Source organism: Suricata suricatta, chromosome 8 (assembly GCF_006229205.1).
Source record: "Suricata suricatta isolate VVHF042 chromosome 8, meerkat_22Aug2017_6uvM2_HiC, whole genome shotgun sequence".
NCBI classification, from domain to species: Eukaryota; Metazoa; Chordata; class Mammalia; order Carnivora; family Herpestidae; genus Suricata; species Suricata suricatta.
The window spans coordinates 34,042,782-34,066,097 of NC_043707.1; the positions used below are offsets into that span (position 1 = coordinate 34,042,782).

General features: G+C 45.7%; 2 protein-coding genes across 3 annotated transcripts in view; one reads left to right on the forward strand and one right to left on the reverse strand.

Moving 5' to 3' along the window:
• The window catches only part of ZNF853 (zinc finger protein 853), a 73,619-nt gene extending 69,762 nt beyond the window's left edge, over nt 1–3,857 (forward strand). The window contains exons 8-9 of the mRNA XM_029947089.1: nt 1,992–2,184; nt 2,341–3,857. Coding sequence (XP_029802949.1) covers nt 1,992–2,184; nt 2,341–3,614 — 1,467 coding nt within the window. The 3' untranslated portion in view covers nt 3,615–3,857. The remainder of the gene's footprint in view (nt 1–1,991; nt 2,185–2,340) is intronic.
• Nucleotides 3,858–13,914: 10,057 nt separating this feature from the next.
• The window catches only part of ZNF12 (zinc finger protein 12), a 15,328-nt gene continuing 5,926 nt past the window's right edge, over nt 13,915–23,316 (reverse strand). The window contains exons 2-4 of one of the 2 annotated variants that reach the window (XM_029947388.1): nt 22,449–22,575; nt 22,102–22,197; nt 13,915–18,273 (exon numbers count right to left, since the gene is read on the reverse strand). In XM_029947388.1, the coding sequence (XP_029803248.1) occupies nt 16,427–18,273; nt 22,102–22,197; nt 22,449–22,575 (2,070 nt within the window). In that variant the 3' untranslated portion in view covers nt 13,915–16,426. Of the gene's footprint in view, nt 18,274–22,101; nt 22,198–22,448; nt 23,309–23,316 lie in introns of those variants that run through there. The other variant, XM_029947387.1, reaches the window with a different exon arrangement.

The window sequence follows — 23,316 nt, forward strand, 5'->3', positions numbered from 1 at the left end:
AGGCACCCCATCTTTCTTTTCTTTCTTTTTTTTAAGAGAGAGAAAAAGAGCAAACTGGGTAGGGACAAGGGGCAGAGAGAGGCAGAGGGAGAATCCCAAGCAGATTCTGCACTGTCAGCACAGAGCCTGACATGGGGTTCAATCTCACAAACCATGAGATCATGACCTGAGTCAAAATCAAGAGCTGGACACTCAACTGACTGAGCCACCCAGGTACCCCTACATTTTACCATTTTTTTTAAAAATAATTTTTTTAAACATGTGTACAGTTTTGAGAGAGGCAGAGCACAAGCAGGGTTGGGATAGAGAGAAAGGGAGACACAGAACCCAAAACAGGCTCTAGGCTCTGAGTTGTCAGCACAGAGCCCAACACAGGGCTCAAACTCATGAATCATGAGATCATAACCTGAACCATAGTTGGACGCTTAGTTGACTGAGCCACCCAGGTGCCCCTACTATTTCTTGATTGATGTTCATTTTCTAGTAGGTTCTTTAAGAATTCACGAGAACAATATTTCCCTGCATTATTGCATGTTCAGACTCACTGGTGTTACTTCACCTGAGTGCCATTTTGTCTACATATGAAATTATTGGGATTTACTTTTAGTCTTGAAGAATTTTGTCATTATTTCTCCACTGCTTTTAGCACTGGATGCTATTATGGTTGTCTTAGATCAGCTTGATTTTTTTTTCTTCTCTTACAAATGACTTACTTCAAGTTCTGGGAATGTGATGCACAGCCTGAGGACTGTGTAGTTACTAAGACAGTAAGAACAGTGTAAAGTTGTTGGGAGTAGATGTTGACCATTCTCTCCCAACCCTCACATAGTCTCCCTGTGTTAACTACTTAAGGTGATGGATGTGTTAATTATCTTGACCTTGGTAATCATAGGAAAGGTGTTAACATCTTTAAAGTGGACTTAACTTTTCTTATTTATGACCTTATAGACAGAAGCCAGGAAAAAGAAGACAAACACATGTGGCAAGTTTCACTAATCAACAAAAAAACTCTGACTAAGAAGAACGATAATGTTTTCAGAAAACACCCTGTGAGCGTAACTCATGTGGAAAGAGTTTGAAGAATGTTTCAGAATCAGTTACTAGTGATAAAAGTCATTCAAATCAGAATTCTGAAGAAATTACTGCACATGAGAAGTTTCTTTTTGATAATAATCAAGAAAATACTCCTACTGGAAAGAAATCTGATGAACATAGCAAAGATGGGAAATCCCTAAGTCAAACTGAGGACCTCACTGAGCAACACAAAATTCAAACTTTGGGACCACTTTTTGAAGATGAGGAATGTAGAGAAACCATTCTTAATAAGGCAGCCATCATTACACCTACGAGGGCTCAAACAGAAGAGAAATCCCCTGATTGTACAGAACACAGGGGCAATACCAGTTACGAGTCAGCCCACCAAGTCCTTCAGGAAACTCACACAACAAAGAGTCACTTTGAGGTCAAAGAGTGTGAGAAGTCAACCCTCTCAAAACATCATAAAGTTAATGTGGAGGAGAAAACCCATGAATCTAATGAAAATGAGAATAATTTCAGCAAGAAGTTCCATCTCACTCAACCTACTGAAACTCACACAGGAGAGAAAACCTTTGAAAGTAGTCACTGCAGGAAGTGTTTTTTACCAGGAGTCCCACCTGACTCAACGCCTGAAGACACACACAGGAGAAAAACCATATGAAAGTAATAAATGTGGGGAAATTTTTCAGAAATCACAACCCATGGACCTTCCAGGATCTCACCCAGGAGAGAAGCCCAGCAAGTGCGACATAATCGCCATGCAGCTGGCCCCTCCTGGCCAGCAGAGGACACAGTCAGAAAGGAGGCTATATGTGTGCAGTGAGTGCAAGAAGTCTTTTTGTCATAGCTCCGTCCTCAAAGTCCGTCAGAGGATTCACACAGGAGAGAGGCCCTATCAGTGTACTGAGTGTGGGAAATCCTTCTACGCAAAATCAAACTTCAATCATCATCAGAGGACTCACACGGGGGAGAAACCCTATGAGTGTAAGGAATGTGGGAAATCTTTCTGTGTGAAATCGAACTTAACTAAACACCAGAAAACACATACTGGGGAGAAACCTTTCAAATGCAATGAGTGTGGGAAAACTTTCTTACAGAAGTCACAGTTTGCTGACCATCAGAGAACACACACAGGGGAGAGACCCTGTGGGTGTAATGAATGTGGGAAATCTTTCTACTATAAGTCAGCCCTGCATGTACACCAGGGGAAGCATACGGAAGAGAAACCCTACAAATGTGCGGGTTGTGGGAAATCTTTCTGCTATAAATCAGCCCTGATTATCCATCAAGTATCTCTTACAGGGAAGAAACCCTATGAGTGTAAAGAATGTGGGAAAACCTTCTGTGTGAAGTCAAACCTCACTAAACATCAGAAAATTCACACTGGTTTGAAACCTTATGAATGTAATGAGTGTGGCAAAGCCTTCTCCATGAATTCCATCCTAATAGTGCATCAAAGAACCCACTCAGGGGAGAAACCCTATGGATGCAATGAATGTGAGAAGTCTTTCTATAAAAAATCAGCCCTCACCAAACATCAGAAGACTCACACAGGAGAGAAACCACATGAGTGTGATGAATGTGGGAAGGCCTTTCATATGAAGTCAACCCTTATCATACATCAGAGAACTCATACTGGAGAGAAGCCCTTTAAGTGTAACGAATGTGAGAAGTCATTCTATGTGAAGTCACTTCTTAACATTCATCTGAGAAATCACACAGGAAAGAAACCCCATGTATGTAGTGAATGTGGGAAAGCATTTTCCATGAAGTCCAATCTCACCGATCATCAGAGGACACATTCGGAAGAGAAACCCTATGAATGTAACGAATGTCAGAAGACCTTTTGGCATAAATCAACTTTAACTGTACACCAGAGAACTCACACAGGCGAGAAACCCTATAAATGTAATGAGTGTGGGAAATTCTTCTATATGAAGTCAGCCCTCAGTCAACACCAGAGAATACACACAGGGGAAAAACCTTATGAATGTAAAGAATGTGGGAAAACCTTCTTCCAGAAGTCACACCTCACTAAACATCAGCGAACACACCCAGGGGAGAAACCCTTTGAATGTAAGGAATGTAAAAAAACCTTCTTCCAGAAGTCACACCTCATTGAACACCAGAGAACACACACTGGGGAGAAGCCCCATGAATGTAACAAATGTGGGAAATCCTTCTGTTATAAGTCAGCCTTAACCATACATCAGAGAACTCACACAGAAGAGAAACCTTACAAATGCAACGAATGTGAGAAATCTTTCTGTATGAAATCACACCTCACTGTCCATCAGAGAACTCACACAGGGAAGAACCCCTTTGAATGTAGGGAATATGGGAAAACTTTTTATGTGAAGTCAAACCTCATTAATCATGAGAGAACTCACACAGGGGAGAAGCCCTATGAATGTAAGCCAGGTGGGAAGTCCTTCTGTATGAAGTCGACACTCACAGTTCCCCAGTGCACACACACAGGGGAGAAGCCCTATGAATGTAGCAAATGTGGCAAGTCCTTCTGCAGGAAGTTGACTCTCACAAAACCTCAGGTAATTCACACAAGAGAGATACCCTAAGATGCAATAGATATGGAAAATCCTCCTGAATGAAGTCAAGTTTTGTGACACGAAGAAAACCCATGAGAGAAACCTTATGACTGTAATAACAGGGAGATCTCCTCCTCCTCAGGAAAGTCAGTCTTTAATCAGCATCAGAAGACAGTGAGGAAGGGGTTGGTGGGCTCTCTGGAATGAATGTTGGGGAAGTATCAGTGTCATACTGTACTAAATATCAGAGAACTTACATGGAGAGAGAGAGAGCCCTAAGAAGTCCTGTATATTAATGTCCACCTATGAACCTAATATATGTCTCAGAGAACTCAGTCACAGGGCTAAAATTACAGAGGGCAGCAAAAATGTAAAAGCATTTACTGAGTTACAGCTTACTGATGACCAGGTGATTGGTACTGGAGTGGAAAAATATAAACACTTTACATACAGGAAAGCTTTCGAGGAAAAAGATCAAACTCTATATAAGGAAGTAATTAGTGTTGAGGGAAATGTGGATACATTGTTTTCTCTAGAGATAACGTAGTAGCTGAAGTCACCAGATTTTGAAGATGCTCCTTGTGGGAGTATGAGGCCTTTGGAAAAACACATGGAAGCAACTGACAGCACAAGACACCTGAGGGGCCCAAGTGATGATGGCTTAGGTGTGTTGTATGCAGCGTACACACGTGATGTACGTTTGGTTTATGTCGCAGATGTTGAAATAGGTATCAGTAGGAAGGATTTCCCCATGGCTAAATAATTATCACAACCGGTTTCTGATGCTAAATGCCCTCAGTGTGTTTTTGTATTTTATAGTACAATATGCATTGTAAGTGAGACGTTTGACAAATTTGAAGTGCTGTCAGGCTACATTCAGTGTGAGAGTCAGGAAGTAACACACACACACACACACACACGCATGTTTATTTTTGCAAAAAGAAATACTAGAAGGATAAACTATAAACTAATAAAAATGAATTCCTCTGGAGGCAGGAGTGAACAGGGTAGAGTCAGGGATGGAAGCACATTTCTTTTGTTACACCTTTTTATGAAATTTTTAGTTTTTGAACAAATGTAAAAAATTATTTACATTTGTTCAAAAATAGAAAATAAAAGCATTTTGAAATTGAAGACAGACATCAGTTTTTATATCCAATTGATAATCACAAAGAACATAATTTTTACAAGAAACTTTTGAATGCAGGATTATGACTGTGTGTCTTCAATGGGATTATGTTTAAGGACAAAGACCTGCAGAAAATTATCAATATCGCTCATTAATTTTATTAGTAATACTGATGTTATTTTGGATCCAGTTTTGCATATTATAAGATAAGGCAAGAGGAAACTGTTGGAGGTACCAGGAGGCAAAACTCCCAGTTTAAGAGAAGAGATGACCATAAGAATGAAAGAATTTATGTAAACCTTATTATAATGAGAAATATAAACTGAAAGTGTTGCTCATTGTTTTTTAAAAGTCATATATATCTCTTAGCTGTGTCCACTGAGGGTTGGGAAACTGTGGCAGCCTCCCCCCCATGAGCAGATTCAGTGCCAGCATTTTCCACATGAGGAACCAGGACTCCCCCGAGGGACAGCTGGTTCTGTATCTGGGCCCTGAAGTCCAGGGTGCGGCTGGTACATATTGTGTCAGGAAGCGAAGAAATACTCAAAGATTAATGGGGAGACGTCAGAGTCCCAGAAGCTAGCTTGTAGGGTTTCTCCCTGGCCAAATTTGGGTGATTTGATGATCAGACGGAACAACTAAAACTGACGGCAACATTTGAATAAACAAAAAAACCTGTGTCCACAGCAGTACAAAAAAGAGAAAAGGGCTTGAGCTCATTTCCACTGTTGGAGACGAATCTTGCCCAATCTCTTTACTCTGTAATTAGCAGGAAAGAATTTTCACCCTGCCCTTTTAGTGGGACCCATTGTGGAAAGGCTGACAGTTATAGGAAAGTATCTGCTAATACATGTAGAAGGAATGATAGGATTTGACAAGTTGCTAACATGCAACCCTTAGGGCATCTGGGCAAAGGTGGACAGTGGACGCCAGGATCGTTCAGCGCAAAGGAAACTGGGAGTTTGTGCAGTCCCAGAGAAATGTCCCATAGACATCTTCCTCACTGACCCTGGAAAAGGTAAACTTTACAATGGAATGATTAACTGTCCCCTATTCACTAGGGATAAAATGCAGCACCGTCAGCAGCAGTGACAGGGGCGCCCCTCGCTGAGACGCAGTGTGAGGTATGTATGTTGCACTGCGTCAGTCTTGCCAGGGTATTCGATATGACCCTCAAGTGTTTCGTCTTTTAGTTTACAGAAAATACAAAAGAGAGAGGAACAGCTTAATAGATAAATCAATTGTGGGCATTCACCAAGGCAACTGACCTGGTCTCTTTAAAAGTCAATGTCATTTTTTAAAAGAGAGAAAGGGCCGGGGCGGGGGGGTCTCGGAGGGGAGTGGGGGACTCTTTCAATCCAAAGAGACTAACGAGGCAGAATCAGATGTGGTGCATGATCCTTGCTTGGGTCCCCACAACTCCCAGCTCCAGGAGACATCCACATAGGTACTTTGGAGGCATTGAGAGGAATTTAAATGTGGAATGGTATTCGATAATATTACAGACTTGGTTATTTTTCTGAAGTGAGATAATGGTGGTTATGGATGGGAGTCTTCCACTACGTGGAACAGAAAGGTGAACTGTCACGATGTCCGCAGCGTTTAAGTGGTTCAGGGAAAATATGGGTACATAAGTAGATGAAGCAGGAAGTAGCAAGGTCTTAGCGAGTGTTGAACGTAGTGGGCGGGACATGGGTGTTCACTCTGCTTTTCTCAACAGAGCTCTGAAAATGTTTGTTAAACCTTTTGGAAACCATACCTCACTATTCACTCGCTCTCTTTTTGGTATTTAAAATAGTGACGCCCATTGTTATGGGTCTGCTCTTCAATAAAGAAGCTAAACAATGCCTTTAAAAAAGTGTTTGCCTGTCTTGGGTTTAGCTGATTTAATAAAAACACAACCACTAAGTGTGCAAAGGCACGGTGCAGCTCTGTTCGCAAAACAGAGTGCTTGTTGCACTGAAAACAGGCGTGTATAGAAAATATCCTTCTTTTTCCTATTCCTGACAGGATCCGGAGGGGCAGGGAGTGCCTGCAGATGTACAGTGACAGAGCCCATGTGTGAGGGGCCCAGGGGCCACGTGCATAACAGGACACGGGGGATGGTGCCTTGATCCTTGTCTCCTGGCCTGGTTTCTGTCCCTCACCAGAGGTGGTTTGGGGCTGAGAGTATGACCAAGCACTGGCCAACAGGATGTTTAGGGAAGTATTCAGGGTGATTCTTCAATGATGAAGCATCAGGAGCAGAATGGCATTGTCCATCTGGAAACCTGTTGATCGCATCTTGTGGCCCAGGGCTGGAAGGCAGGGTCGTGAGCTGAGGGAGGGCAGAACTGCGGACAAGGAGCACACGGAGTGGGGAACTCACCAGCTTGGAAGCCGCTCTACCTGGAAGATGGAGGTCATTAATGTTCTTTACACCTGTCAGAGCTTTTTCTGTTCCTTGGAGCTATAAGGCATCCGAACATTGCAGAGGTATACATTATTTTAAATTTTATAATTCAGAAGTATTAGATGCAGGAATTTAGGAGCAAGAATGATTTCTTTTGAGAAAATGATTCAGTGACTGCCCTGTGCCCTATAAATTTCCACGCGAAGTTGAAGTACTATTATTCCTTGTCTAAAAGCAATAGAGCACAGGAAATTTCTTTTTGCAACCCCATTACATATTAAGTATTCTTTCTCTTTATGTGAAACAATCTTTAAGAAAATGAATAATTCACTGGCCTGTTTCCATTTGTCTTGACAAGATGTAGCTTGATGTGTCTGATTTTTTTTCCTGATGAATTGCTAGTTGTCTTTACACCATTTGTCATTTTGTCCCTGGATTGAAATACTGTCTTTATCATGGATTAAATGATTATTTGCAGTTGTTTTCCCTTGTGTCTGCTCAGTGCTCTTCCCCACATCCTTCCAGAAAGGGAAACTGATGCCCCAGAGCCAGCACATTCCCTGGTGGGCCAGTCACAGCACCTGCCCTTCGGGCCCAGTTTAGTTGTTCCTGGGATGGACGCTTCATCTAAGACCCGAGAGAGTGGAGGGGGCTCCCGCTTGGGCTTTGGTGGAGCTGGCAGGCCAACATGGGCTGGTTTGGATGGCGGAGCTGCCAGCCGCTCGGTTGTGTTGGGTTTTCCCCTGTTTGCAGTCAGTCTGAACTCCCAGCTTGTAAGTCCTCTGGTTCCGGGCTTGTCTCTGTCGTGCAGACCTCTCTTAGAACTGTGCTGAACGAAACCGTGTTCTCACTGTTCCATCTCTGTAATGTTTTGCCACGTATTGAAAAGCACGTTTTTCTTCATTCTATTTTTCAAATCTCACTTGGCTTTTTCCACATTAGTTCTTAGAGACAGCTGCCCAAGTGGACTTACCAGGCTCCTCTCCCAAGCATTGGGGGTTCTGATTGAGTTTGTGTTTGAATTTAGTCTCAAGAGTGGCACACTCTTGATCCAGCTGGCTGGGACCATCCCCAGTGGCCAGAGATGTAGCACTCGTGGTGACAGCTTGTCAATTTCTTGTTCCTTTGAGTAGGCCACACTTTGTTTCTTTGCATGTTTTATAATTATTTGCTGAAAACTGGACTTTAATGTTCATTTTTGAGAGAGAAATGCAGAGCAGGATTAGAGAGAGAGAGCGAGAGCGAGTGAGAGAGAGAACCCTAAGCAGGCTCTCCTGATGCGGGGCTTGAACCCATGAACCGCAAGGTCATGACCTGAGCCTAATTTGGACTGAGCCTAATTCGGATGCTTAACCAACTGAGCCACCCAGGTGCCCCAAAACTGGACATTTTAAATATACTGTGGCAACTCTGGAAATCAGATTTTCTCCTCACCCCAGAGTTTTTGCTGTTTCTTGTGTGTGTGTGCTCTTTTTACTGACTTTTCTGTTTCAGGAGGTATGTATTCTTCGCCATGTGCAGCCACTGGTCTCTGATCCATTAACTCAGGTGTGTTTTCTCAAGAGTTTCCTTAAAACACCTGGAGCTGGAAAAAGAATTAAAAAAAGAGGTGGTGGAAAGGAAAGAGCGCTCTCCCAGCCTTTACAGACCATCTCTTTATCAGGCGCGCCTTCACTTAGTTTCTGTGGAGCCCTCAGGCCCATCCACGGCGAGAGCCTGGGGACTTCTCGGGCTTCTCTAAGCCTGTGTCCTTCCCTGGGCACATGTCATTTCCTGGGGCGCATGGAAGCTTCTAGAAGCCCTTATTCCCACACATCTCTTCTTTTTCAACCTCTTCCTTCCCAGGTGTCTCAGTTTGGTGCTCACTTTAACTCATTCCTACCCCCACTGGCTACAGCCAGGACTGGTGCCTTTAAATGCTTTTGGCAGGAGGGGTCTGGGAGGCTGCCCAGGCCTGTGACCGGTGTGGGTCCAGGAAACAAGGGGATGCCCCTCAAAACCCTCCTACACACCACGGTCTGCAGCTGTTTGAGAACAAGATCTGTAATTTGTCCCCCCCCCCCCCCGCCCCAGTCTGGAACGCAGGCTGTTACCCATTTGGCAGCTGATCTGAGGTGCAGGTGGCAGGGGATGGTGGGTGGGCAGGAGAGTCAGCTCTCTGGTTGCATGGCTGCACCCCTCCCTCACCAAGCCTCCCCTCATGCTTGGAAGTTTTGGACCAGGTTCTAGAGTTCTGCAGAAGGTGCCAGCTCCTCAGTCGTTCCTTCTTGGTGGGGGTGGGGGTGGGCATGGTCCCCCATTTCCCTCCTCGCTGCCATACCTTCTGATCAGTTCCTGAGCCTCCGTTTGCTAGTACAGATAAATGTTCCGTGCATTTTTTTTTCAAATCAGCCTTGGAACAAACTATTACTCTAAAGAGTAATATTTAGAAATCAAGACCTGAGCACACACTATTTTTAAGATAGAGATACTGCATATTTTATTGGGAATTTAATAGCTGTCGGGCCGGCCAAGTTTTCTGTCTGCCTCAGGCAAGGATTATCACTCTGTTGAGTGAGCCAGTAAACAAGATTTGCATCTGGAGGCTGGAGATTGCCATTTCCTGGTCAAAATAACTTTGGCGACTGTCTTGCTGAGCTAGACGTGAGTGGCCAAGGCACACAAGAGATCAAAACCGTATTCAGTGTTAGTTCTCCATCCCCCAAGATTGCTGAGGCAAGCTTGCCTTGTTCCCCCCCCCCCCCCCGAAGACTATATAAAGAACAGTTCTTTGAATAAACGCTCTCTTTCGCCTGATCGGAGAACCGTGAGTTCTGTCTTTACTCTCTGCGTCTCCCTCTCCTGCCCCCTTTTTCTCTCCCTCCCTCAGGAAAAGGACCCGCGACGATTCTCCTCTCTGCCCTGCCGGTCAGGTACCGGGACTAGCGGCCCCAGCCATCGGGTTATGACAATTGGTGCCTCAACGCGGGGCTCAGTGAAGTAACGCGGCCCTGAGCTCCAGTTACGACAAATAGCATCTTTTATTAGGACTGCCACTGATTCTGCTAGCACTCTTGTTATATTACAGAGGTTTGCAGCGGGCGGCCCCTTACTTGCTGCCTGTGAGTTAAGTCACTGCTCTACCACTGGGTTTGGGAAGAACACATAGGTTGCAGTTTAGAAATGACTGGTTCGTTTTTCTATTGGCTGACTCTATATCGGTGTTGGGTTGGTTGCTAAGATAGAAGACTGCGATCGCATGTACAATTCTAAACTGCCAGGCAGGCAGTCCAGGGAGCTACGCTAGCCCCGGTGCAGGGTGTTCTCCAGACACTAGGGTCCCCTTATCTTATGACGTTTCCATCCCCTAAAGGAGTCAGCAAGGTACAGGTCATGGGCCACATCTGGCCCACTGTATTGCTGCAGCCTGTAAGCCAAGACTGGGTTTTACATTTGTCAGGAGTTTTTTTAAAAACTCAAAGTAATATTTTATGGCATGTGAAATTCTACGAAATAGAAATGTGTGTCCGTACATGAAGGTTTACTGGGACACGGCCAGGCCACGCCCATAGGCTGTGTGGACGCTCACACAGCGAGGCTGCGCCCACAAGCCTGAAGTGTTCCCACCTGGCCGTTCCCAGGCCCAGCTGGCTGAGCCCTGCCCTCAAGTGTTACCCTTGTCACCATGGCACTGTCACAGCCAAGGGACAGAGGAAGAGGCAATGGAGAACAAGAGTCCTCTTTGTGACTCAGAAGATGACACAGTCCCCAGCTCACATCCCAAGGACCTAAAGTCAGTCACCGGGCCACAGCTGGGCAAAGCTCGGGATTCAGATCTACAGGGGGGGCCGCAGCTGGACTGAGTGGAAGGGGGCACTGTGGTGCCTGAGCAGTGCAGTCTGTCCCATGAAATGACCTCTGTGACAAGACGCGGATACTCCCTGCTGGACTCCTTCATCCTAGGAAGGACGCTGAAAAGTACAGAGTGACTGGGACACCAGCTGCTCAGTAAGGCGTGCTACTCTTGATCTCAGGGTTGTGAGTTCAAGTCCCACTTGGGCACGGAGCCTACTTAAAAAAAAAAAAGTTAAAGTGCAGAGGGACCAACCAATGGAGCAGCCATGACCACTTTATTGGAAGCTGACTTGAAGTTGCCAGAAAAGACACAGATGTCATTTAGGCACCCGGGCCGTGAAACTCTGGCTGAAACTGGACAGCATAAAACACTTCTCAGGTCCTTTAATTTTTGTGTTTTAGCGTTTCTGGAGGAGCCCCAGGAAACAGTGTTAAAGCACTCAGTTCAAGACATTTATTTTCAGTCTTGGTTTCTATGTGGAGGCCATTCTGTGCCTGATTTTTCTCTTCATTTCAAACCGATTCTGTTCCCTTTTGTAGAGCCATTCACACAGTCAATTCATGACCTTAAGCACATCCCACTGTAACATTTGTAGGGGTGTATGTGTGTGGTGTGTGTGACGTTAACAAATATTTAGTTACAGAAACCCCGTTCCATTTTAAAAATTCATATCCATGTTTTATCAAGTGTGCTATGCATGCCACTGCTTGATCTGCATTTTACTTACCTCTCCCGTGACCTGGGACATCTCCCGGTGACAGAACTCCCTGTGTACGCATCTTGGGGATAGAGAGCGTATCAGCAGTGCCACTGCATGAGAAGGCACACGCATCAATTTTAAAGATGTTTATTTTTACTAAATGTTTATTTATTTTGAGAGAGAGAAAAGTTCCATAACTTTGTTAGCTGCACAGAGTGTGTGCACGCAAGCAGGGGAGGGGCTGTCAGTGCAGAGCCTGATGCAGGGCTCCAACTCACAAACCATGAGATCGTGACCTGAGCTGAAATCAAGAGTTGACGCTCAACTGACTGAGCCTCCCAACTGCCCCCACACACATGAATTTTAAAAGGCATTTCCAGATTGGTTTATCCACTGCTACAAATATTACCAACCACCATTCACATCCTTACCAGTAAATTTATCGTACATTGCTGTTTTTTCCATTCTGATCAGTGTAACTTGTTTTAACTCATGCATTCTAATGGCTGATGACTGTAAGCACCATCATATCCCTTCTTGTGGATGTGCTGCTGTTTTCTTGCCACTTTACTGGATCTATTTTGGTTATTGGTCTTGACTTAGGTTAAACCAATGTTTTGCTTTACAGACCTGAGATTTTCTGCATCTTTCCATTTGGCATCAAAAAACTCTCAACTTCATTCTTTTTTAATTCTGAGAAATTTTTAATTAATGGATTTTCTTCCCATCTTGTCTTTTTGAGAACCCCAGGATATGGGTATTATGTATAGCATCCTGTCTGTGTTTTATTTTTCACATTGTATCTTTCTTCTTCCTGGTATCCAGGGAAAAATCATTTTGCCGTTATCATACAGCCCACTAACTGGCTTTCTGGCTGCGTCCACTCTGCAGTTAAACCCGTCTAGTGAAATACTTACTTCATGCCAATTGTTGACGCCCTTTCTCCTTCCCACCTCTCTTGGGGTAACTGTTCCTGTGTCATATAACCAATATACTTTTCTTGAAGAAGGTCTAGTAATACCATTTTGAAATCTGGATTTCCACATCCCATTAAGCCTGCCAGTGGTGGAGACGTATGGTGTGCTCTTGGTGAACACCTTACAGGTTCTTCTTGCAGCATTTTTTCTTGCTGAGTTATCTGCAAACCTTGGCTGATGGAAGTAGCTGGGTGAAGATCTAATCCCATTCCTGCTCCTCAGGGCAGCCTCCACAGATGTGTTCTAGAAGGGAAAGCCCGCTTCCAGCTAGGAGGGACCCCTCTGGGCATGTTACGTGATCACCAAAAGGTCCTCCTGCATCCGGAAAACCTTGCCCACTTACTGTAATGACGTGACTGAGTGAGGAGGGATGTGCCAGCTCTCACCGTGTCTGTTGCGTCCACCCCGCCCCTCAGCTGTATGGAGCTGACGCATCCTTCTGTCTCACCAAGAACCGTGGCGGGCAGTATTGTGCTTGGGACACTACAGCAGAGCGCAGTGTAGCGTAGGAAAAGATGATAGTCCCTGAGTTCCCTTCAGCCCCTGCCTCCCTACTGCGTCTGGCTGATCATACCTCCCTGCCCAGAGCTGGCTGCCCCCAGGGTACCCCCTACGGTCCCTGGACCTGGGACCTGCTCAGGCTTCTATGGCAACCCAGAGTCGGACTCAGGAAACGAGTCAGCAGCCCATGCTAGTTTCATCAGTTTGGCAGGAATCACAGACTTTAAATTCAGGGATAGGAAAAACGATTTGTGATGAAGTCCTCTCTGTGACGAGAAGGAAAAGGAACTTCCTTGTTTTGTTTAAGTGCAGGCATCCTATAATGCTAGCAGTTATCTGGGCTATGGCCTGGGGACTGTACGGTCTTCTCCGGGGAGCCCAACCGGGCAGTGCAGCCAGGCGTCCTGACGCGGGACAAAGCAGCAGGGGCTCTGGGGCCTCCGAGGGGACAGAGCCCTGGTGTTAAAACCACGTCTTCGTTTTGACCTAAGTGAGAAGCAGTCAATGAACCACCATTTCACTGACTCAAGGATGAAACAAAATATTGGGGGAATGTCCCATGCCCACCTGCCAGGAAGGGCCTTCCTTCTGCTCAGCCCCTGAAAACCCCTCTCAGAGTTCATGATCTGGTCACACCCCGAATTCTGAGGTCACTATGTACAACACAGGAACTCCTGCTCTGCCCCAGGCCCATGTTCGGTCCTTGCTGTAGGAAAGGGAGGCTGAAGTCCCTCTAGTGCTGTCGTTCATGAACTCGGGCCTGTGTTACCTTACACACTTGCCAGGAACAGTGAAAAACTTTTCAGATAGTGTATTCCATCAAGTTTGAGACAAATCACATTATTTCACATGCCTCTAGGGAAGAAAAAAACAGTGGCATTAAAGAACATGCCACTGATCTTACTTTCAGAGATGTGATAATATGAGAACACGGACATATTTGAAACCGAACAGATCACACTACTCCACCACCAGAGAGGCAGTTAGGGACCACCTACATGTACCAGGCCCTTTTATGCACAGGCACTCCATAGGAGAAGACGAAACTTTTTGAATATTTTACTTAAAATGCATACTGTGTATTTAAAGCTATAATGACAAACTACTGTTGGAAATCTTTGTGGATATCATTTCCACAAATACACATGAGTATATTTCCCTACACAAAACTATGCAACCTACCAGACCTCTCATTCCTGCTATGTAGCATACTCATGATCGTCTGGAAGAATATGGAGGGAAAGCGCTAAGCAACAAAAACAGGTGCCATGAGTGATTGAAATACATGAAAAATATGGCATTTCATCTCAGGGGCTAGGGGTCAATTATTCAAATAGAAGCCACCCGGCCAATCACTGGAAAGCAAAGGTCCTTATCTTCCACAGCTATACTGCAAACTCACACTATAGCAATGATCCATGGATCACATTGTCAACCTCAACAAAATCTGTCATGCACTGTAAAAAAGGAAGATCTATCTGACACTGTATCAGTGTCAATGATGTAACAATTCAAGGAAACATATACATTTAATTGTTTCAAGTCGATTTGTAGTGCTCAAATTATTTACATCCAAATTTATGGAAAGTTAAGATAAAGCTCTCTATCAGTACTTGCTTCTAAGTAGATGATTTCCCTAAAGTCCACTTCTCAATTGCATAATTCCTACAAAGGTATAACTTTGTATCTTCAGTTATGGCTAACAGAGCAACTGAAATCAACTGGCTTAACAGTAAATTTAGTCTACTCTAGAAGAGATAGTCCAGAGGTGGCCCAGCTACATGGCTGGTTGGTTCAGTGGCTCAATATCATCGTCCAAGTCCCAGGTCCTTCCAATCTTTCTGCTCGGCCATGCTCAAATTATAATCCACATTTGAAAGACACAACCAGGCATCCCATGCAGAGAAGGCAGCATTCCACAGAAGATTCTACTTCATCCTGCATGATTCACTCCTTGAATCTATGAAGGAATGTTTTCCAGAGATAACCTGTCCAATACCTCTGTTGTTCATCTGCACAGAACTGGGTCCTGTGACCACTCTAAACCAACGGCTGGCAATGAGAAAAGGATTATCATGAATTGAAACTAGTGAGGATTTATCCCTCATTCCATGGGGAGGAACGGATACCCAAATTCTGCCAGCATCCAATAGGGAGCGAGTGACTAGTGCCGTTCACCAATGTCTGCCACAAACCCGTATGAAGAGTTCTTCATTCATTCAGGAAGGAGTAGAATACGGTATTTAAAAACACTATTGTATCAAATAAAAATACAGATAATTCCTATGTTACACAGTATGTGTGCTCTGCACACTTACACTTATGTAGGCATCCAAATTAAAAATATATAAAATAGATGGAAAAAATTAGTACAAATGGAAATATTTTAAGTCCTTCTGTTTAACTGTATAGAGTGCAATGAGTGCTATAGAAAACTTAACTACTGGAAACTTCTGGCATTAACAACTCAAAACTATCTATATGGTTTTTGATTTTATGCATAGATTTCAATCTCTTGCTGACTCAGATAAGGTGAACACATTATAAAAACATTAGGTTTTATACAGACGATTGAGCTCACTGACAGGGAAGGGAAGAACAGGAGAAGCCGCTTACTGCACACACGATCAGAAGGGAGTTCAGCGACAGTATTAGGGCACTAACATGGTGGCGCAGTTTAAAATGGATAATCTTACCATGTCTTGCAAATTATTCTACTAAAGATACAATGGCTTTTCCATCATGATTCAAATGAACATACAATGCCTGTAATGTAGTTTCCTAAAAACAAGTGAATAGACCAAAAGCTCCTCAAAAATGTTAAGTCCTACATTCCCAGGAACACTCACATGTGAGTGTCAGGTTGCAATGCTGCGATCTTGATTGCTACCTGCTGATTTGACAATTTATATTTACACAAGTATCTATACTCACAACAGCTATTCAAGTCCCAGGGAGGTTGGTACTACATCAGAAACAACATTTAATATTAATAATTTCCAAAGGAGTACGTTTTCCACCTTCCTTAAATTGAGAGATTTTCCCTTGGTATGAATTCCCTGATACGTAAAACAGTTTGAGTTCATGGTGAAGTTCACACACATTCTAAGTATTTATAAACGGTTACTCCCGTACAGGCTGGAATGCGACGAGTCCTGTGGTCTTGTTACGACTGTGGTCTCTACCCTGTGAGCTCTCAGACTTCAAGTCTGACTAACACAAAGATTCATTCACATGCATCACTTGCGTGCGCTCTGAAGGACGCGGCAGGAGCTGCCCACTCACCACACTGAGAGGGTTCTCCGGCTTCAGAGCAGCCTTCCCACGTCAAGGACGTTCACGCTTCCTCGCCTGTGAATTCGCTGGTGGCTATTGAAGGCGGACTTGTGGTAGAATTTTTTCCCACACTCGTTACATTCGTAGGGCTTCTCTCCGGAATGAGTCCTGTAGTGCACGGTGAGGTAGGACATCCGAGAGAAGGCTTTTCCACACTCGTTACATTCAAAGGGCTTCTCTCCCGAGTGGATGCGATGGTGGATGGTGAGATAGGACATCTGGGAGAAGAACTTCCCACATTCGTAACACTCGTAGGCTTTCTCTCCTGTGTGTGTCCTCTGATGTCTATTAAGGGCTGAATTCTGGCAGAAGGTCTTCCCGCACTCGTTACATTCGTAGGGCTTCTCTCCTGAATGGATCCGATGGTGGATGGTGAGGTATGACATCTGAGAGAAGAACTTCCCACATATGTAACACTCATAGGGCTTCTCTCCTTTGTGGATCCTCCGGTGCCTGCAGAGGGCCGAGTTCTGGTAGAAGGTCTTCCCGCACTCGTTACACTCGTAGGGCTTCACTCCTGAGTGGGTCCTGTGGTGGATGGTGAGGTAGGACAGCTGAGAGAAGAGCTTCCCGCACTCGTTACATTCGTAGGGCTTCTCGCCCGTGTGCACCCGCTGATGCCGCATGAGGGCGGAGTTCAGGTAGAAGGTCTTCCCGCACTCGTTACACTCGTAGGGCTTCTCTCCCGAGTGGGTCCTGTAGTGCACGGTGAGGTAGGACAGCCGAGAGAAGAACTTCCCGCACTCGTTACATTCGTAGGGCTTCTCGCCGGTGTGTGTGCGCTGGTGTGTGGTAAGAGTAGACTTGCGGCAGAAGCACTTCCCACACTCGTTACACTTGTAGAGTTTCACACCCGTGTGAATCTTCTGGTGGTCGTTCAGTGCTGACTTCTGGGAGAAGGTTTTCCCACAGTCGTGACAGACATAGGGTCGCTCTCCTGAATGCGTTCTCTGGTGTTGTGTGAGATGGGTTTTCTGGCAGAAGGATTTTCCACAGTAACTACATTCGTAGGGCTTCTCTCCTGAGTGAGTTCTCTGATGCTGAATGAGGTGCAACTTCTGGTAGAAGGTTTTCCCACATTCGTTACATTCATAGGGCTTCTCCCCGGTGTGTGTGCGCTGATGGACGGTGAGGGTTCCCTTCTGGCAGAAGGATTTCCCACACTGATTACATTCATAAGGTTTCTCTCCCGTGTGAGTCCTCTGATGTATGATAAACTTGGACTTCTTACAGAAGGATTTCCCACATGCACTGCACTCATAGGGCTTCATTTCCATGTGGGACCTCTGGTGTACACCGAGGCTGGACATCTGGAGAAAGGCTATTTCGGATTCATTCCACTTATAGGGCTTCTCCTCCATATGATTAACAAAAACTGGGTCCTTCTGAAAGGCTTTCTGGCATCCAATATATTCGAAAGGTTTCTCCAAAATATGAATGTTCTGATAAAGGTTTTCTTCATTTAGACTACAAGCTTCTGTACTTCGATTAAATTCGTAAGATTCGTCTCCTGGACGAGTTTTCTCAAGCTTCACGCGGGGAAGCGATTTCCCACACGCACCACATTTGTCAGGCTTCATTCTTGCATAGCTGCCATCGCTACTAATATATTCTGAAATGGACTTCAAACTCTTTTCACATGAGCCACAACTATAGGACATTTTCTTTGAAGCAATGGGGTTCGTTTCCACATTAAAAGTCTTACCAAGGACATTACCTCTCCCTTCAGTCAGGGTTTTGTTGATGGATACAGCTTGCCTTGAATGTTTGCCTTCAGTCTCCTGGACTCTTTCAACCAGATCCTCAACTTTCCGGACTTCTAAAAAGAGGCAAAATTAACAAACTTTTGTGTATCTTCCTACATTAAGATATGGATTGTGATTTACATGCAAGCATTTCATTATGGTGTAGATGCCAGCTCCTGAGCAGATGAAAATAATCCCAAGCTTATCTTTTCTTTTCCCTACTGTTACGGTTTGGGATAAAAACACACACGAATGCGTCCATACACACGAACATGCATGTACAAACACACACACACACACACCTCCGAGAGGAGGAAAGAAGAAAAATGCAAGCACCTTTGATCTTTGCTGCTTTACAAAGTTTTGTTCAAAGCTGGGCAGAGAAGGTACAACATAAACATGGAGTGTTGACGGGAACACAGGGGTTGTGGATGAGCAGCAGACAGGCAGACATGAAAGGACTCACGGAAAATGGGGATGAATGAGGAGGGCTACGAGGCAAGCAGGGCGCACAGGTGCCCCAGGAGAAAGCGGGGGAGGGGAGGAGCCCCACACTTTGTGCCACACTGTTTCCCGCCAAGTTGGGGGAGGTGATCACAGTGCAGGCACCATTGCTTTTACTGAGATTTTGGTGACCGCATTCTGACTGGCCTTGATTCTTCCAAACTACTTTGCCTTTGTTTCAGCTTTTGCATAGTAGGGCCAAATCAGTGTGCACCCAAACCTACCCATGTTTAAGAGTAATGGCCCTGTGGTTCTGTTTCACTTGGAAGGCGAGTCCCACGTACTCTGCATGTCCAACAGGAAGTATAAAATAGACCAGAGCATGCCAGCCTTCAGAAATTTAAAATTTCGTAAATATTCTATTGATACTGTGATTTAAACTGAACTCATTCAAACCGTGAAACTCTCTGTGTTCCTACTTGGACGGTGCAGCATGCACTCTGGCTGGGTGACCTGCGGCAAGCACTTAAGTCGCCTGTGACTCAGGGTCATCCACCAGTGAGATGGAGACAGTGGTACCAGTCTGCCATGGGATGACATACACTCATAAAGTGCTCAGAGCAGCATCTGGCACAAAACACGTGCTCTGTGAGTTTAGCAACTAGTTTTCCGACCCTCAGTCTCCTGGCAACTCCCTCATACTAGTCTCGCCTCTTGTCACCCCACACTGTCCTTTAACTCTGAATGTGCACAGGCTTCACCTCTCCTGAGCTTCGTTTGGTTTCCGTTTCATTTATAAACCTTGAAAATAAGATTCCCCAAACTGCTCCTAAAACAGTGACCTTTATTTTTACTTATCTTACCAAGTTTTTGGATGAACTTGACAACCGTGCTTGCTGTCATCCACTCAGATGAAATCGTACTAGCCTTGTCCTCCCAAACCTATAGTTCCCTGAGTGCACTGCCAAAACATCAACAGATAAAATGGGGGAATCTAACAGAGAATCCTTTTCACCTGGATTCACAGTGTGATTCCAAACTGAAGAATTTCTGCTCCAGGAAAACCAAGCTATTTGTTAGGCAAGGGGTGTCAGATGATGGGGGGGGGTTGAGTGGGGAGGGGGGTGGAGTGTAGGGGTGGGGGCCCAGCACTTGGCCCTACATCGCTTCACAGCAAGTTGAGAGAGACCCTCACAGTTTGAGGCACCACGGGCTTCTGAGATTGTGGGGCCAACAATGCCCAGCTTACTTTCAACCACACGTCTCTGCTATTGCTTCACTCAGTTTGCTTGGCTTCCAGCCTTGGTCTACTCAAAATCTATCTTTTGGAGAGTTCCATGCTTTAAAAAACAATGGGGTGCCTGGGTGGCTCAGTCGGGTAAGCGTCCAACTTTGGCTCAGGTCACGATCTCATGGTTTATGGGTTCAAGCCCCAAGTCAGGCTCTGTGCTGACAGCTTGGACCTGGAGCCTGCTTCAGATTCCATGTCTCCCTCTCTCTGCCCCTCCCCTGCTCACATTTGTCTCTGTCTCTCAAAAATGAACAAACGTTAAAAAAATTTTTTTTGATAAAACAAAAAAACAAAACCATCTCAAATCCTTTCTCACCTCAATTTAGCCCCATTTCCCCTTAAAGCTGGAAATAAGTATTCTCCATAGAATGGCTTTAGCACAGTGACTCAGCCTTGCCATTGAACTCCAACATTCTGTGTGAAATGCTAAGGGCTGTCTCTTTTAAGGAGGCTCTGTGCCCCAGGTGGGGCCTGAACTCACGAGCCTGAGATCAAGAATCACGTGCTCTACCAATGGAGTCGGCCAGGCGCCCCTGAAACGCTGAGCTGTACATTACACCATGCAGCTCTCTTCTCTTTTCCTACCCAAATCCTGTCTCTTAGACAGGATTCCCTATTCCCTATTTCCTTTGAACCTCTGAACTGAAATCAGAGCTGTAGCTTTTGATCTGAATACTCCGGTCTCTTTCAAGCACCTGCATGACAAATGGGGGTGTGGCCCGGGCATGAGTATTTAGCACTGCTTATCAACTATTTCTCACCAGACAGACAAAAAGTTCTTTCACCTACAGAGCTCCAAAGAAACTCAGTGTGGACCACACGTTACATACCATGGCAACGGAGAGCAGGCCCTTTTCTTTACAGGGTTATAATTTGGGGAAGAAAGAAGCTCAAGCAAAATATATATACTATCAAGTAGGATTACTTAATCGGACCTAACTTTTTTCAAGGTATGGCGCTGAGGTGGAGTCATCTAGAGAGAAGGAAGAGGCTGGAATAAGAAGAACTGGAAGGAAAAGCTTCAAGGAGGGGCCGAAACCTGAGCCCCATGCTCAGTTATCTGGAAGAATGTGCTGTTATCTGGCAAGCAGAGCGCTTCTCTTCTGAATTAAAGCGAAATGGACAATAACCCCACGAACAGAAGACATTTAGAAGTGAAGATCCAGTGGAATTTAGCAAGAGTTCTGGGAAACCACTGAAAATTAATTTTCCAGGCAGCGTAGGAAAGACGAGGAATTTACACTCCCTTCTGGAAGCAGCAGGGAAACCCCTGAAGGCTCATCCTGGGAGACCAGTGAGAAGGTCAACTGGAAACTTCTAGGAACACATCTTGCAAGTGCATGAAGCATGAGGGACCGCTGGGCTGGTACCACAGGAGACTGGACAGGAGGACAGGGACAGTAAAGCACAAAACAAACAGGCAAACCACAACCCTAACAACTGCAGGAGGAGGGCCCTTTGAAGAGCTCAGGACGCAGAACCCAATGAACGTGGAAGCAGAGCCGTCAGAGACACTCCTGGAGGGTGGAGGGAAGGGAACCCTAACTCACTCCCGTGCACCGCATTCCCTGAGCGCCCGCTAGGACAGGACAGCACGGTGAGTGAGGGACAAGATGGGTGGGCAGGGGGCCCGGACGCTGCTGTCACCCAACTCAGGAGGAGCTGGATCTCGCACCCAGGTGCATCACAGCACAGGTGCACCGAACTCACTGGTTCAGGCACAGGATGGCGCTTTGGAATCTGACCTCAGAGAAGGGAGACAGGAAACCGGGGACAGAGACCTGTCTGAGGCATCTCACAGAAAAGAGGAAGAAAGGAAGGTGGCAAGAAACCTACAAGTCACACCAGTTACTTTTTAATGACAGACACGAGTGCCTAAAACCTGAAAGAAGCCATGGAAACAGGCGGCTGCAGATGCTATGGAGCAAGTGAGACCCGGGGCTCAGCGGGGCGAAGGGCGCCATGGGCTGCGGGGACAGGCAATGCATGGCAACGCTCTGCAAACATAGGTTCTCTGCGGGAGGAGGAAGGCTCTGGGAGTGAGGCTCAGGTAGCTGGAACACACACACAATGGTCTGTAGTCCCTTCTATGGGCTCGAGGCCGGGAGAGATTCCTGGGAAAAACACTGCCGAGTTACCGGTCTCCGCACTGCCTGCACTAACACACCTGGGTAACTGTGTGGTAGGAACTCTCCTTCCACTATCCATGGCTCTTCTCCTTGCTCCAACTTGATGATAACTTCCGGTTTGATAATGTGACAGCCTGTTAACAGAAATGAGAGAGAACTTGAGCCTCGCTGCTGGGCTGCCGGGTCTCTCGTCATCTGAGGATGGTGCTGCCTGATGAGCCGCACCACATTTAGAGCCTTGTACTGGGGAGGTCAAAGCTCAAATGCCCTGCCTGGTCCCCAAAGCAGATCACTCATGTTTGTCCCATCAAATTCAAAGTTAAAGTTGGTACATCTGAGGGAAATTCCATGTATCTTAGCAATCGAGAGAGCAGGTTCCCCTCACCCAAGGAGACGAGGTGGCTGTAGTTCTCCAGCATCACATCCCGGTAGGTGGTCTTCTGCTCAGGGTCCAGCTGCTGCCACTCCTCCTGGGTGAAGTCCACGGCTACGTCCCTGAATGACACTGGCCCCTGTAATGGCACCAGGGTTGGAACTGCATGAGGTGGAGAAGGCATGTGGGGACAAGAGCTTACCAAGCTCACTGGTCAGGTGAACTACAAACACTGTTACCTCCTTTTTCATGGAAAGAAAATAAACAAATCAGAAATACACCAGCATGAACTCATTCGGTATTAGCCAAAAAGAGAAAACACCATCTTGCACTGTGAGCCAGGGACAGTGCTGGCTGCTGGGGACACAGCCTGTGCCGAGGCACGCTCAGGGAAATGCAGGGTGTGCCTTGCCCCTCTTTTTTGCTTCCAGAACATTACTGTTGTTGGCTCTCTGACTTCCCCCGCTGACTCCCTTCTGCTTCCCTTGCTGGCTCCCAAGTTCTCCAAGACATCAAGTCAGAGGGCCCAGGGCTCTCTTTTTGCTCCTACGCACTGTGTCAGCTGCACCCAGATGTGACTATGTTGTTACCACCAGCTCAGACTTCTCTCCTGGACTCCAGACATGTGTCCCAGACCCAAACTCAACAGCATAAATCTCAGCCACTGTTCCTGTGCAGCCTGAGCATGGAAGGCACTGATCTGTGCTATTTGCCACCACTGCCAAAGCAAGTAGCCGGCAACACACATCCTCACTGTGCATAAGGTTTTTAAAGATTAAAAAAAATTTTTTTTCTAATTTAAGAAAGAGATAGAGAAAGCAAGCAAGCAGGGGAAAGGCAGGGGGAGAGAGAATCCCAGATGGGTTCCACGCTGTTCGTG